Raw genomic sequence first — 15479 nt, 5'->3', positions numbered from 1 at the left:
GCCGGGTTGAGCAATCACAAAAGCAATCAACTTTGCCACATGAGGTGCTTTTTCGAAGCCAGCAGCTTGTAATCCAGGGGTTGTCGTCTTCCATAATTGTTTTTATTTTCTAGTAATGTTGTAGTATAAAACAGGCCGTTGAATTTCTCCTTTCTTGTGTTTCATATTATACGGTATAAGATTTTTGCACGTTGTTGAAAGCTTTACGTTAACCTCTTTCACATCTTTGGTCTTTATGAGTAGTTGCCTTATTTGCAATCTCCTTTTTTTTTATGATGATGGAAGAATGTAAACTAGGTTTTAAGATGACAACCGCAATAAACAATCAGTTGATTTTTTCCAAAGGTTGGCTAGCCTATCAGGCGAGATGTTTTTCATATCGATCTAACTTATTTTTTCAACAAAATAGCATAACATATTATTTATTTATAAAATATGAAAATGGAAAAATAAGAATTTTCGATTCTTATTTTTGCTTTGTATAAATACATCCTATATTTATCAGTAAATGTCAAATACAATCCTTTGAGTTAAAACCTGCGAAAACATTGAATTACCACTGAAATACTTTCTATAAGCAGTCAAAAGAACAGAAAAATGCGAAATTAATAGTTTATCTAACAAAACATACAACTTAATAACAACAAATTAAAAAAGATTTTGTCAGAAAAGCATAAAACGGATTCAGAAACAAATATCAATTAATCAATGTAAATTAATTTTCCTTTGATGACAATGTATTATAACACTCAACTACATTTAAAACATATGATCTTTAAATTAAACTTTAAAATTAGCAAGATACAAGATATAAGCTTTCTGAAGAAATAAAATCCATATGAGAATTAAAACCCGATTGTTCAAAGAACAATTAAAGGTCTTCCCACCGCTGAATTCACATTTGTTGATAAGAAAATGAGTAAAATAGTAATTTGTGATATAAAAAGTAATTTCTGATGTCAGAAGATAGCTTATTTTGCACTGATTGGAAAGGTTTAAAGTCATATTTATTTTTATAATTAGGGAAAGATGCAGCCACTTCAAGTTAACTCACAGTCTCTTCTGGTATCTAATGATAGGTAACTTAATACTGATTCCACAAAAAATTGGGTTCATATATACTTATGATTGAAATCGGGCGGTTAATCGCTATTTTCGGTATTATAGAATAATGGAACATAAAAGTACATTGGTCCCTTAAAATCCTTGTAACGTGCTGCTGAAATGAAACCACTGCTTGATTAAATCTAATAGAAACAGGAGAGCAGAAAATACAATCAGTTGAAATTTCCTATCAAAATAAATTATCAAATTTTACTCAAAGCGGAAGAGATCATTCCCAAAATCAATAGCTATTACATTTCTCTAAATCTTAACATATTTATACTTTTTTAGAATAGTTATTTTTATTAATATAAGGCAGATTTTAACTTTAAAAGAGAACAAATATGAATAAGAAGATGTGGTATGAGTGCCAATGAGACAACTCTCCATCCGAAGTCTGTATAACTTGGTAATCAGATATACAAATTTGCGGGAAAATCGTATGCTTTACAACACGACAGCCTTCACCAACAGGGTAATTCGCATGTGAGAATGAAGTTTTGAATTCACTAGTATATTGATATGTTTTGGTTTTGATTGTCTGATTGTTATTCAGGACTTCGTCTTCGTAATACCAACGTGTGCTTCGCTTCATTTCTGTTATTTATTATATAAGATTTAATTACGATGTCAAAGTCTTGCTTTCCTCTGATTTCGTTACTGTAAGGCCACGAAAAAGGTGACCATGCCTTAAGACGTCTTACAAAAAGAACACGAACATTATGATAATCCTTGAAAAAGAAAGATAAAGTTTGCCGACATATCGCCTATAATCATAACAGATTCAACCACCCCATTTCTTGCGATGACATTTCTCCACTCTCGACAATTTAATTTAAAAATTAAACGGTCTCGATAGGATAAATTATCGCATAAAATTCGATGCAGAGGTAGAATATATACATTTATCTACTACTTATTTGATTATACTTTTCCCGAAAGGCTGATTATTTTTAAATTAAAGAAACCGATTCCATCAATGCATCTCTTGCTCTACACAGTATTTATGAACTCTCTCGACATTTTAATTTTAAATATTTAAAGCCAAAGACGTTTTAAATGTGAAAATTTAACTGTCAGATCTGATAAAGTTCAAATGATTTGAAATCCATAACCATAAAACGGTTGAAATCATCAAAACAAATAAAGGCTTTTTGTTGAATATCAGTGAACCATGAATATAAGGTTCTAAAATTACCATAAAAAATGTGATCATATGAATATAAGTAAAATTATCAACGTGTACTAAAGCTATCCTAAATAGCTTTATTCAACTACATAAACCTTTGATAAATATATTATTGTATCGCACTTAACTTATTTTACATATAAGTAGTGTCTCTTTGGTAAAGTTACATATTTCATAACAATTTATATTTCAACATTAAATTTCTGTACTTGTATCCTCACCGGAATCGTCTTTCGAACGAATCGAAAACAAGTCTGACTTTATAAAACATCTTCTGTTTGTCTTCTAAATACTGCTAATTTATGCGGTCTGATATGTCATTTCGTTTAAAGACAAAAAACCTACACTTTTATCAATAATACAACACATTCCAACAAATAGCGAACACAATACAACCTAGATAGACTGCTAATGCAATCCACCAAATGTACTGATCGTGGAGTTTCTGTTCAAAATTCTTCAGTACTACAAGCCCTATTGTCAGTCCTGCTAAAGCTCCCATCAGATGGGCTGTGTAACCAACGGGTGCGTCTGTGACTTCTGAAGAATACCGGTCCCATATAGCAAACCCAACGTCCGCACTCGCTGTAAAACAACATGCATTTAAAATCAGAGTTATGTTAGATATCTTTTGTGTTCGTTGCCTAAAACTAAACCAAAGAAAACGAGTACATACAGATTTATCACAAAATATACGCATGTACGTAGGCAAAAAATAAAATCCCTCGTTCTAAATTTCATAGTTAGACCTTTCCATAGACTAACCGACACGTATTGTGTGTTTTGTATTACTGGGTGATAATGATAAAACCTGTAACACATAATACATGTAACCGGATACCATTAAAATGCTTCAATGTGATATCAACTTATTCTGAATGTTACCCTGACTTAGTGATCATTACGGCAACACTTTATCTGTCAGTGCATTCGTTTATTTGAAACTTGGACCTAAACGTATGCATAAAATGTGGCTACATTACTATTTTGAAAAGGGAAATTCACTATTGTGAAATCAAAATAGTATTTTTTTTTCGTAGCTTTGGATTCGACCCAACACTAATTTATCATTTGGTAGATGTGTCCTATTATTAAGCAGACTTATTTTGTATACTTATAGTTAAATAAGTCAGCTGCAGAGTAATATATTCTCTATGAAACGGAAACGGAAAAAAATCCTTGTAACCTCTTTTTCTTATTGTATAATATCCTGTGAATCAGCCCTGTTTAGTTCGATTCAGGAGTCAACTTTTATTTGAAACCTCTGGTGGTATACTTTTAGACCTATTTAGGGTATTCATGACACGTTTTATCTTTCATACGTTCATGGGTTATCGCTATTCATTGTTTAACCATCGGTCTTTTACTCAATATCTGTTCTTTCAACTTGCCAATCATTTGATATGAACTCAAAGCAGTGGTTGCACTGAAGTGCAATACAATTATATTGTCGTTATTGAGGTTTCTCATGCTTCTCAATGCTCTATCAAGTTCATGTCGTGTATTTTATTAATGTACTTAAATGTTATAGATACAATTTATCATATGTTTATTGTAAGAATAGTTCACTATAAATGATTTGTGCGTTACTGCAAGTCATACATTTCCCACAGCCTCGCTTAATGTGTATTGGATGACATAAAAACTTACTTAAAGTTGATTAAATCTTATATTATAGAGTTTTTGTATTTACTTTGTTTGTACCTTGGAATCATTCCGTTTCAGGACTTTATTGGTGCATATCACATAAAGTTTAGTACAACAACCACAGTATATTATCATCAAAGAAATATGCTCAGGCAATTATAAAATAAAATCAGTTAACATGCAATTCGAATTTTACGTTTTATGAAGTTTTAAAGTTTTGTTGAATGTTCATTCATGTCAATCTTTTTTTATTGGCCTATATATGGAATGAGACGACGGGTATTGATAGCAAAGCAGGAGAAGCTTTCCCAAAGCATACGTTCTCATCGAAAAATTTACTTTTAGACCAGGCAAATGTAGGATACAATTCGAAGATAAAATGTTCCCATGTTATGGAAAAATCCAAATTTGGACAAATTACAAAACCACTTCTGGACCAAAATAATACTACTTCGATTTAGGCTCTTAATATTAAAACTTAATATTTGAATATGAAGATAAACATTCAACGATTTAGAATCAACCCTTAAGTTCGTTAATTAGCGATTGATGAGTAGTGTTTGAAGGTCAAAAACAAATTGTTATGTAAAATAGGCTTCAGCTTAAAGCTTTACACTTAAAAATTATCATATCCCCTTAAAAATATATCATCTAAGGTCGCGGTAGTGATCCTCACTTTTAGAGAAACTACATGTATAGCACCAGGGATGTTCATTCGATGGAGTTTAAACACAAATAAAGGACAATCAGATGAACAAATGATAATCAGATATCGAATATATAATGACTAAAACAAATCAGGCCTGGTTCTTTATAAACCATGATCTTTAAGTATCAGATACTTACCAATTATCAATACTGCTGCCAATTTCAAGATGCCAAGTTCCATATTTGAATAATTCTGTAAACAAGGATGTAATGTATTTGTAATGTTCGTGCAATACAAAAAAAAATATATATTGAAAAAAAAATAAATAGGATTATGGAGAGAAAGATACTACTGTTTATGCCGTAAATTTCTGTTCGCATATTAAACGATAGAGCTTTACTTTTTTATCAAATATTCTTGAATAGCCACGTTATTGGCAAAATCCCAATGAGATCGTGTTTTTCTTTGACTGGTAATGACGTCTTTACACTAAATCCAATAGATACTGGATATGTACACTGGAATGACATTTTAGTCTAAGATACGTGATTTTTTATTAGTTGTTATTGCCTATGAACTAGCTTTCAGAAATTGCGAGTACTCTCAGATCTGCACTTTCGGTCTTTAGTGTTTTTGTAAGTTGTATTGTGCTTATCGACCTGATGATTTAACCCCTTTTCAACTGATTGTTATAGTTTGTTCTTATGTTGTGCTGGTTCACCTCTGGGTGAGATTAGGAGAGGGGTTGACGCACGCAAAAATGTTTAACACCGTCTAACTATATGTGCCTGTCCTAAGTCCGGACCCTGCAATTCAGTGGTCGTTCGTTGCTGTTTATCATATTTGCTTTTCGTTTATTGTTTTGTACCGCTTGATCTTGTGTTGTGTTGTTGCACCACTGTCCTAGGTTAGGAGAGGGTTGGGCGCCCGATTTATGACCAATTGATTTTGTCCCCAAACAAAACTTTCCCAAAACGTCAGTGTACTTCTGAGTGCTTTGACCTTGATCTTTGACCTTAAAAATCAATAGGTCTGATTCTCTCTAAATGTCGTTTTCCGGCTAAGAGGGGTGAACATTTAATAAATGGTTCAAAAGATACCATCCAAAATCCAAATTGTTGCCCAAATTTTAGCTTATCAATTTCTGCTTATGGTTCAAAAAATATTATTCAATATTTGTCCAAATTTCAGTTTAACAATAACTGCTATGACCTTGAACTTTGAATAATAGACCCCTAAATCATAAAGGGTCTTCCTCATATCATAGGACATTTGTCGAACGAAGTTTTGTAAAGGTTATACATATGGTTCAAAGGTTTACATCCGAATTTTCAGTCTATACATGGCTGCTGCAACCTGGACCTTTGACTTAATGACCTCAAAATAAATAGGGTATAATCCTTTTCTCATGAGGCAGTTTTACAGATGTTTTTTTAAGATCAAGAGATTTTGTTCGTAAACCAGAAATAATCATGTTAGAATGCCCAGACACCACTTACCATATTATAATTCGCGTTCTACATGGTCAAAACTCGGCTAAAAAACGAATTTAATTTGAATCCAGCATAAAAAGCAGACGCGACGCAAACGTAAAGTGCGTGTATAAATATAAGAATATGTTGCTGTCTGCATTACTGTGTTTCTAGAAAGCAAATGTCTACAATATTTTTAAAACATACCAAAACAATGTTAGCTAGATGAGCTGCTAGTAATGCATATACTCCTCCAGAAGCACCGACCAAGTATGCTTCCATATCAAATACTGATGTTCCCAGGGAACCTGTCATATAAAGAAAGATAACCGATTTAACAATTGAGGCAGAATATATTTTCAGTAAGATTCGTATTGTTTTCGCTATTTACTGCTTTTTTTTCTCATTACGAGGTTTATATATATATATATATAGAAGTCTATCAAAAGGACCAACCAGCAAATTTAATATGTACTGGATCGTCTAGAATAGACGATACTGTGCAGATAAGGAAAAAATTATAAAAGTCTAAAGATTTGCGCAACGGTACTAATATAAGATGGTAATATACGAAGATGATGTTATAATATATATATATATATACACCGTTAGATATACTTGTGGAAAAAAAAAGAAACTGTACATAAAAAAAAATTACCTAGTATTTACAAACTGAATATTTTAAGTTAAAATGTGTCAAAATCTTGTTAAAATGATGATTTGAAGATGATAACTAACTTGGCACGACGGAGTTTCGAATGATTCTTGAACACATACTATGTTTTTAATTTCGAGCACACGAAATGTGTTGTGTCAGTGTTTTGTGTAATAAGGTACGTGTCAATCATTTCTTTAATCCCAAATTAACGGGGATTTTTTTTGTTATAATGAAAGACATCTTGAACGCACAGCATAGAACATTTGAAAACAAACTAAACAGTTCTACTTGAATTCAATAAGTGAATAAGCATAATAGGCAAATATAGTATGCTTTAATTTGTTCACATTTAATTGCTTATTTTGCTTTCTTCTTTTCGTGTAGGAAGGCAAACCATTATTCGTCTATTATTTGTTGTCTTTGCTTTGACTCTTCAGTTTTTTTATAACTTATTTTGCTCATTACCTGCTAAAACTCCTGACATATACACCATACCAGTTCTAAGACATCCATGTATCATTTCTAAAGGAATCCCAACAGCTATCTGGACTACCATGTTGAAAATTAAATGTACCCATCTATAGTCGGAAAAATAACAATGCATTACATATATACATACTACCATATCATTATTATATAAGGATGATTTTTGTCTACAATTTATCGATATAAAATTTAAAGATGACAAACTGTTTTCAACTGAGAGAAAGGAGACAACTGGAAAAAAAATTACCACAGGAAATAAACTTTGAACAAAAGAATTGAATTATCGCTCTTTTCCTTTGCAAACATGTGCGATTCAATAAATGTGACTAACTTTACATTTTGCTACAAAACTAAGGGGATCAGCACATATAAATGTAGTCACTCAATGAAGTGAATATATGGTTTAGTTGTTCAACTGATTTACACATTGCAATAAATACAAAACACATACATAAATCAACGTTATTTTGACTCTGTTGGAGAGTTGTCTCGAGAAAACCACATCTCCTTACATATACATTATTCAACTTGAGCTGTCCAATGTATATTATGAAGCTAGTCGTGCATACTAAGGTAGATCGTCACCAATAATGTAAAAGTGAGGACAAATGTATACTAACCCTGCATGTATGAAGGTATAACAATAATGTAAAAGTAAGGACAAATGTATACTAACCCTGCATGTATGAAGGTATAACAATAATGTAAAAGTAAGGACAAATGTATACTAACCCTGCATGTATGAAGGTATAACAATAATGTAAAAGTGAGGACAAATGTATACTAACCCTGCATGTATGAAGGTATAACAATAATGTAAAAGTAAGGACAAATGTATACTAACCCTGCATGTATGAAGGTATAACAATAATGTAAAAGTAAGGACAAATGTATACTAACCCTGCATGTATGAAGGTATAACAATAATGTAAAAGTGAGGACAAATGTATACTAACCCTGCATGTATGAAGGTATAACAATAATGTAAAAGTAAGGACAAATGTATACTAACCCTGCATGTATGAAGGTATAACATAGAAACCTCCAAAATTCTACTCGTTTATCTGGTCTGTAGATAAGCACACTCTCTACTGGTAATGGTCCATTATGATTAATATTACCATTCTCTACACAGTAATAAGCAAATAAGGCTACCTAAAAAAAACAACAAAGATATTGCTTACATGAGTTGCTTTCATAAAGATGTCCATCCAATATCCTATATTTGATAACAAATCGGTTGTTAATACCAGAGATCTTGTGCAATTTAGGAATAATCAGAAAGAGCATATACTGTAGAAATACTAAAGTATTATAATGCTTTGAGTTGTCTTTGAACTTTGTCTAACTGATGCTATGCTGATGTTTTCAAGAGTATTATTATTTACACGATACGACAGATTATTTTTGAAAAGGAATGTTTTCAGACACACACCAGAAGCGATAATACAAATAACAAAAAGGAATGTATGTCGTCCGTGACTTTCTAAGAAATTGCCGGCAACTTTTGAAATTTTAGTAAAACAACACTTTTAACTACATCCAGCAAAGCTTTGACTTCAATTTAAGCACTTGGTTTTGTGTTGTCCGTATTCATACATCATTTGCTAACAAATCTTTTGGATATAAACATTCTTGACAGAGTTTCAGAATTAAAACATCATTCGTATATCATTGTATATCTTAGTTTTAATTGAAACAAAATAAAAACCAATCAGTGATTGTACGCACAGTTCCATCGACAAATATCGAAAATAAATTTCAAGAGATAGCAAAATATTTTTGACTGACCTCTACAAGTGTTATTACTGGAACAAAAATCGGCGGTGGACAGCAATTATATCTATCTGCATAATACTGTCTTTCTACGTCATCTGTCAAAAAATTTCGGGCTACTGCACGCACCATCACTTGAAAAAACGTAGTTTTGTCTTTCCTACTTAAACAGTCTAGTGTTTCTTTACTCTCACCATCAACAGCTAGTCTAAAACTTGGTGTTCTTTTATTACTCATCTATTCAAATAGAACAATATTCAGTGATTCATGTAGGTCTTACTCATATTTACGATTGTCACATATTTTAAGTTTTTCTAAGAAAAAGTGGCGAGAAAAAATAATGAAACGATTCAAAAATCATATAGAAAATGTTTTAAACAGTATCTTTATTTTATCTATTAAAAAAATATTATTTATCAAATAAAAATAATAGATTAATAATTGTTGACATTTCAAATCGTTTCATTAGTCATTGATATATAAATCTTTTTAATCGAAGGGGCGTTGACTGTTAATTGTAATATTGTAAATTGTTAATATTTACGGAGTTTATCGTCAAATATGGTAAAATCGAAAACTAATCGATATCGCATATTACAATTAGTAGTCAGCATTTATTTAGATCAGGGTCATCGGCAATTCTAAAATCAATTTCATTTTTTTTTCTAAATTACAAAATTCTCTTTATAAATGAAGCTGGAAGCAAATCTTATAGTGTTGCAGGCATATTGGATTTGACATGGATATCTTCGGAAAGGTTGGTTCAAGAAAATTCGTCGCAGTGCATGTTGCCAATTTCTTACAATAAGAATGTAGATACACGACTGTTCGCACAATTATGCAAACGAATTAAAAAAAAAGAAATTTGTTTCGATCTGGAATAGATAATATAAGATATTTTAATAATTTATATAACTGAAATATAACATATGTACCCTCTGTAGAAAAAAAAACAACTTTATTTTGAAACGTTACCGTGGTATTTTATTTGATGTTTATTCTAATGTCAAATCTTGTCCCGTTTAAGGATGATTACTGAATGTTACAATAATCAAATAATCAAGAATTAAAGGTTAAGCGTTTTCTCACACCCTCTCTCTCACACTCTCTTGTCAATATTTTCTATATTATGATTTTAAAAAAGCTTTAACTATTTCAAATAAACATTTACCAAATCTAATAAACTTAGCACAAAACGTAATCAACGGAAAGTTAATCTAAAATTGTGAAAACGAAAGTGTTTAGTTTGTCTTTTTGGAATTCTATGGACTATATATTTTGTATTATTCTAATGTTATACATAAAAAGAAGATAGGATATATACATCAATGATTGAAATCTGTAAATTTGGATTATATTCTGGTATATATGTTTTGGTCATTTCTAAACAGAAGCATTAATTTGTCTGATGAACTTGCTGATTTATTCCATTCAAAAGTCAGATTGACAAACCTTGAAATTGATCTAATGAATGGATAACAACCTCGAGCTATCAACATCTTAATACTTCAAGGATCTATAATAATTGTCAATTCTACAATGTACAGCCAACTTTTGACAGCTTGTGCCATCGACACAAGAATATTATTTTGCTATTGAAGATATGTTTTATGTAACGTAGCATGTCGATAAATCCTTTCACATTACAGTTTTTGTACATTTTACAAAATTTACATTTGACTTTCATTAAATAAATATTGTATTTTACTGAATTTTATATTTAATAGCGATATTGAACAACCTCTCCATTGCAATAGAAAACTTGTTGTATGTTGCATGTGTTATATAAGGAAACCGCTATTAGTTTAATAAACTTAGAAGTCTTGAATCATTTGTTCAACCCATATAAAATCAAGCAGTTACAATGAACAGTTCGAATATGCAAAATACACTATCATATCGACCGTTTTGTCTCTTTGTAAAATTCTTTAAAAAATCTATGGGACTCTTATTTTGATAAGAAAAGTGGAACAGGGAACAATCTAACACATACTAAAGTGGTGTAAACCTGAGTTGAAAGTTGATAAAAATGTCTGCCAGATAATTTCGCATCAAAGTTCTGAAACAATTTAGTTACCTACAATATTCCTATTTGCTAAATACATAATTTTATCATATCTAGCATATCAAGTACTCTCTGGAATAAAAAAAAAACCTAAACGATTTATATAATCATAAATGGAGCCGTTGGTTTTCTCTTTTGAATTGTTTTGTTTTTACATTTACGTGAATTCAGTTTACATGTAACACAGGTAAAAATTAAGATAATTCATAATTCATGGAATCATTCAATGATCACTTTATTCAGCAAATCCATGTATGTTTGTGTTTCTTGACACTATTTAAAAATTTTAAACCACCCCACATATCAAACTAAGAGGGCTTTATACACCAGCAGTAGTACGCAGAAGTGAGAAAGAGAAAAATGCAGGTTATATGATGGAGCAATTACGATAATACCAGAATGAAGAAGTTGACAGATTTTCAATTCTTAAAGAAGTGGGCTTCAAATATTCAGCACGTACCGAAATGCAAAATCAGTTCTTTTGCTCTTTAGATTTGTTTTCTTTTTTTTTTCATTTGTTTCTGTATATATTTCTAGAACTTAATTCTTGGGCATAATAAAACGGACTTATTCTGCTTAATTCCCACCTCCACCTCCACGTTGGTGAGCAGGAGACTAACGGAAGGGGTACTTGTAAATAGTCAGATAAATAATGTATCTGATTAACTTACGACCTTTATCTTATTGACTGACAACCTTAAAATGTTTGCATGCAACCTTTATCTTATTGACTAATGACCTTTATCTTATAGACTGACGACCTTTATCTTATTAATTAACGACCTTTATCTTATAGACTGACGACCTTTATCTTATTAACTAATGACCTTTATTTTCTTAACTGACAACCTATATTTTATTGACTGACGACCATTATATAATTTACTGACGACCTTTATCTTATTAACAAACGACCTTTATCTTATTGACTGACGACTGACCGTTATCTTATTGACTGGCAAACTTTATCTTATTAACTAACGTCATTTATCTTATTGACGTACGACCTTCATCTTTTTAATCGACGGCCTTTATCTTATTGACTAACGACCTGGAGTCGGTTTCACAAAAATTAAACCATTGTGGTGACGTCAGCCTATTCATTTACCGTGGATTCTTTTTCTAGAATCAACGCTTCCTAAATCTGCCGCTGAAATTGACTCACCAAATTATATTCAATTGTTTCCTTTGTGTGCCTAATTTCATTAAGTTTGAATTGGCTAATTTACTGATTTCTGTTCACTAATGGAATTAATTTAAAAACTTACCTTTAATTTTTTTAATTTTTATATGCCTTCACTGGGAATCGAACCCTTCTTAGAAATCTGTTATGTGTAACTGACATCAACACATCGACGAAACCTCTCGGCTACCAATGGGTTACACTTTAGATTTCTATTTTATATATATAAATGAACATCTGATATACATCGGTTCATCGGACACACAGGGCTTGTACCTTTATATTGACACAATAGGCAGTCGTATAGTATGAGTTGGTAGCCGCGAGGTTAGCATGGTTAAAATCAATGAGTTAAGATACGGATTTGTCGGTTTAGGTTCGAATCCCTGTATTCTCTCTGTTGTTCCAATTCTTAAGTTATCCTATTTTTTTTCTAATTTTGCATTTTATAGTGGATATTTTTGTAATAATAGCGAGTTTTACCGTTTTTTTTTATTATTATTGGCTATTTCACATGTTTGAAACAAAAATTATCACATTCTATTTGTCAATTTTTGTTTTATAAATATAGTATGATTTCATCTGTTTTACTCCATTATTTTACAAAGGTTTGTTCGCAAATTCCTATGCGAGAAAATCGTGATGTGCCTAGAGTGCTAGAACAATTTCGGTAACATACTTATCATATATACTTTATATATGCTTTTTGGTCGGGTTGTTGTCTCTTTGACACGTTCCCCATTTCTATTCTCAATTTTATTAGAAATAATTTCGAATATGTCTTATTTTGTATAAACAGATAATATCCATATGCCTGGTAATATAAAGATCTTTAAAGGTAGAAGTGTTATATTTGTATTTTGTTAACCAAGTAATTGTGATCTGAGATTTATCAATGCATCGTTGGACACGATAACATGGTTATTTAAACTCACTTACAATACCTTCTAATTAAGAAAAGGCTTTAATTTTGAAAAGAAATTAACACAATAGTTTAAGTTATAGATACAATGGATAAGCGTAGATTCATGAAAAACAAACCATTCGCCCTCCGGGCTCATGGTTTCTTTTTCAAGAATCCACGCTTATCCATTGTATCTATATAACTACTTACGACTAAGATTGATCGTAACAATTCGGTATACTTACGATCAATCTTAGTCGTAAGTTTTTTTGTGAAACCGACTCCTGTATCTTATTGACTGACGACCGTTATCTAATTTACTGGTGACCTTTATCTTATTTACTGACGACCGTTATCTTATTCACTGACGACCTTTATCTAATTCACAGACGACCTTTATCTTATTGACTGACGACTTTTATCTTATTAACTAACGATATTTATCTTATTGACGTACGACCTTTATCTTTTTAACTAACGACCTTTATCTTATTGACTGACGACCTTTATCTAATTAACTATAATCTTTCTTTTCCTCATAAAAAACTGTTCTTCTAGATTAAATTCTAAACTGATTTATTTAATATGTATCGTAAGGATGGTACAAAAAGTCTCGTGAAATGAGAGAAGATATAAACGAAAGTCAAATGGTACCTGAATAGATAAATATGTCCTGGTTTACAGTTCAAAGATACTGACGAAATAATTTGATAATAGAATTGAGAATGGAAACGGGGAGTGTGTCAAACAGTCAACAATAAATACATTGTTTAGCATTTTATAATTCAGAGGAGTCGGTATTTACACAAACCTACACACACACACACACACACACAAACACGAGGACATGCACGCACAGATAAATATGATGAGATCGTGGATATATAATAATTGACAGTAGAATGCTGTAAAACTCAAATATTATTCAGAAAATGTTCACCCAAAGGATACAAGTTTGCTGTTTTTTTGTTTCGTTGTTTTTTTAAACACTTTTATAATTTACGCGTAATAAAATCAAAGAATTCACGCCAAATGGTAGATTATTGACTGTTCAGTCATCTCTCCAGAAAACCTCAGTTTTGTTTTGGTTCATATATGATGGGGGAGATTATTGTCATAAACTGCCATAAGTATGAGCCTCGGTGTCATGAATTATATTTTAAATCAAAAATGTACAAAACATTTAGTTTTTTATCAGTCACTGTTCTGTTCTTGAAGAGATAAGCCACTGTTTTAAGACTGTTAAATATTTTATGATATGTAGACAATTTTACTAAAATAAAGTTTGCGTACTTTATGTCTATATTAAAAAAAAACATTCTCGGTATGCGATATTTGGACTTCTGATGTTCAACAGATGTATAGGAGCAATAAAAGTTTTCAATTTATTATACTTGAACTTCAATATTTTTTAAACTATATATAAGCGTTTGCATATTTCAACCAAGAAACCAAGTTCTTGTTCTCCAGGAGTGCGCCACCCATCTTTTTAAAGAATGTGTCTATAATTTGTTCTTGAAAGTTAAGTTGACGGAGATTATTCGTTACATATATACATTCACATATTTCATATTTATAACTTTTATTGCTCCTTGTATATACGAAACTGTGTTATTTCTATTATATAATGAACACTTTTTCGTATACTAGTATGCATTGAAACGATAATTTTGTTTTCAAATTTATCCACTTCTCTTGTATTTGGCTGTCTGTTTTGTTAAAATAAAACAGTTATTACGTTTAAATAAATATTTAATAAGACGTATTTTTCTTATGCATTAAATCCCAATAAAATACTTCAATTATAATAATGCAGAAAATGAAGTAATAATCATTATTTTTATAATCATATCATTTCTAATTCTATTATTTTTTGCGGTTGTTAATTTAAATGCTGTTTGTTTTTAGTGAAGCAAAAGTTTGATCACTTATGATAAAAGTAATTTCCTTACCTACATGATTCTGTTTATGAGGCTGACTAAAATGAGATTGCAAATCCGAAATCTAATGTTTTATAATAAAGATATAGAATAACACTAAATACAAATTAAAAATTAAACTTCAGATGTTTTGCACAATGCAAATTAAAGAATTATAAATATTGGATATTATGCCAGGTGACATCTATACTTTTGGATTTTCCGTCAATAACGGTTCACTTCATGTTTTCAAAGTTACGCAGTAAATTCATGAATACATAATCGTAACGGAATTGATTCTTATATTTACCCATCATCTCCAGGGACACGATAAAACGAAATGACTTTTTCAAGATTTTTGAAAAAAAAATTAAAAATTAATTTGAAATTATGTTTAGAATAAAAAAAAAGTATTACACCTGTCGAA

At 30.9% G+C, this 15479-nt stretch overlaps 1 protein-coding gene across 1 annotated transcript; it reads right to left on the bottom strand.

Moving 5' to 3' along the window:
• Nucleotides 1-406: 406 nt before the first annotated feature.
• On the bottom strand, nt 407-15216 carry LOC127707936 (rhomboid-related protein 3-like). Its single transcript, XM_052212696.1, has 7 exons — nt 15086-15216; nt 8997-9218; nt 8218-8360; nt 7185-7297; nt 6269-6369; nt 4787-4841; nt 407-2878 (listed from the first exon to the last, which is right to left on the bottom strand). The coding sequence occupies exons 2-7, from the start codon at nt 9216-9218 to the stop codon at nt 2646-2648; spliced, it is 867 nt and encodes a 288-aa protein (XP_052068656.1). The 5' UTR covers nt 15086-15216; the 3' UTR covers nt 407-2645.
• Between the last annotated feature and the right edge of the window lie 263 nt (nt 15217-15479).

The sequence above is a fragment of the Mytilus californianus genome, unplaced genomic scaffold (assembly GCF_021869535.1).
Source record: "Mytilus californianus isolate M0D057914Y unplaced genomic scaffold, xbMytCali1.0.p SCAF_7, whole genome shotgun sequence".
Classification (NCBI taxonomy): Eukaryota; Metazoa; Mollusca; class Bivalvia; order Mytilida; family Mytilidae; genus Mytilus; species Mytilus californianus.
Note: the sequence above shows the minus strand (reverse complement) of the source record. Positions and strands in the feature narration are given on the sequence as shown.

Coding starts and splice junctions, on each gene's coding strand:
- LOC127707936 (XM_052212696.1), bottom strand. CDS start 9,218: ATGAGTAATAAAAGAACACCAAGTTTTAGACTAGCTGTTGATGGTGAG. Junction 7,298..8,217: donor TATACCTTCATACATGCAGG/GTTAGTATACAT, acceptor TTCCGACTATAG/ATGGGTACATTTAATTTTCA. Junction 6,370..7,184: donor TATGTCAGGAGTTTTAGCAG/GTAATGAGCAAA, acceptor TTTATATGACAG/GTTCCCTGGGAACATCAGTA.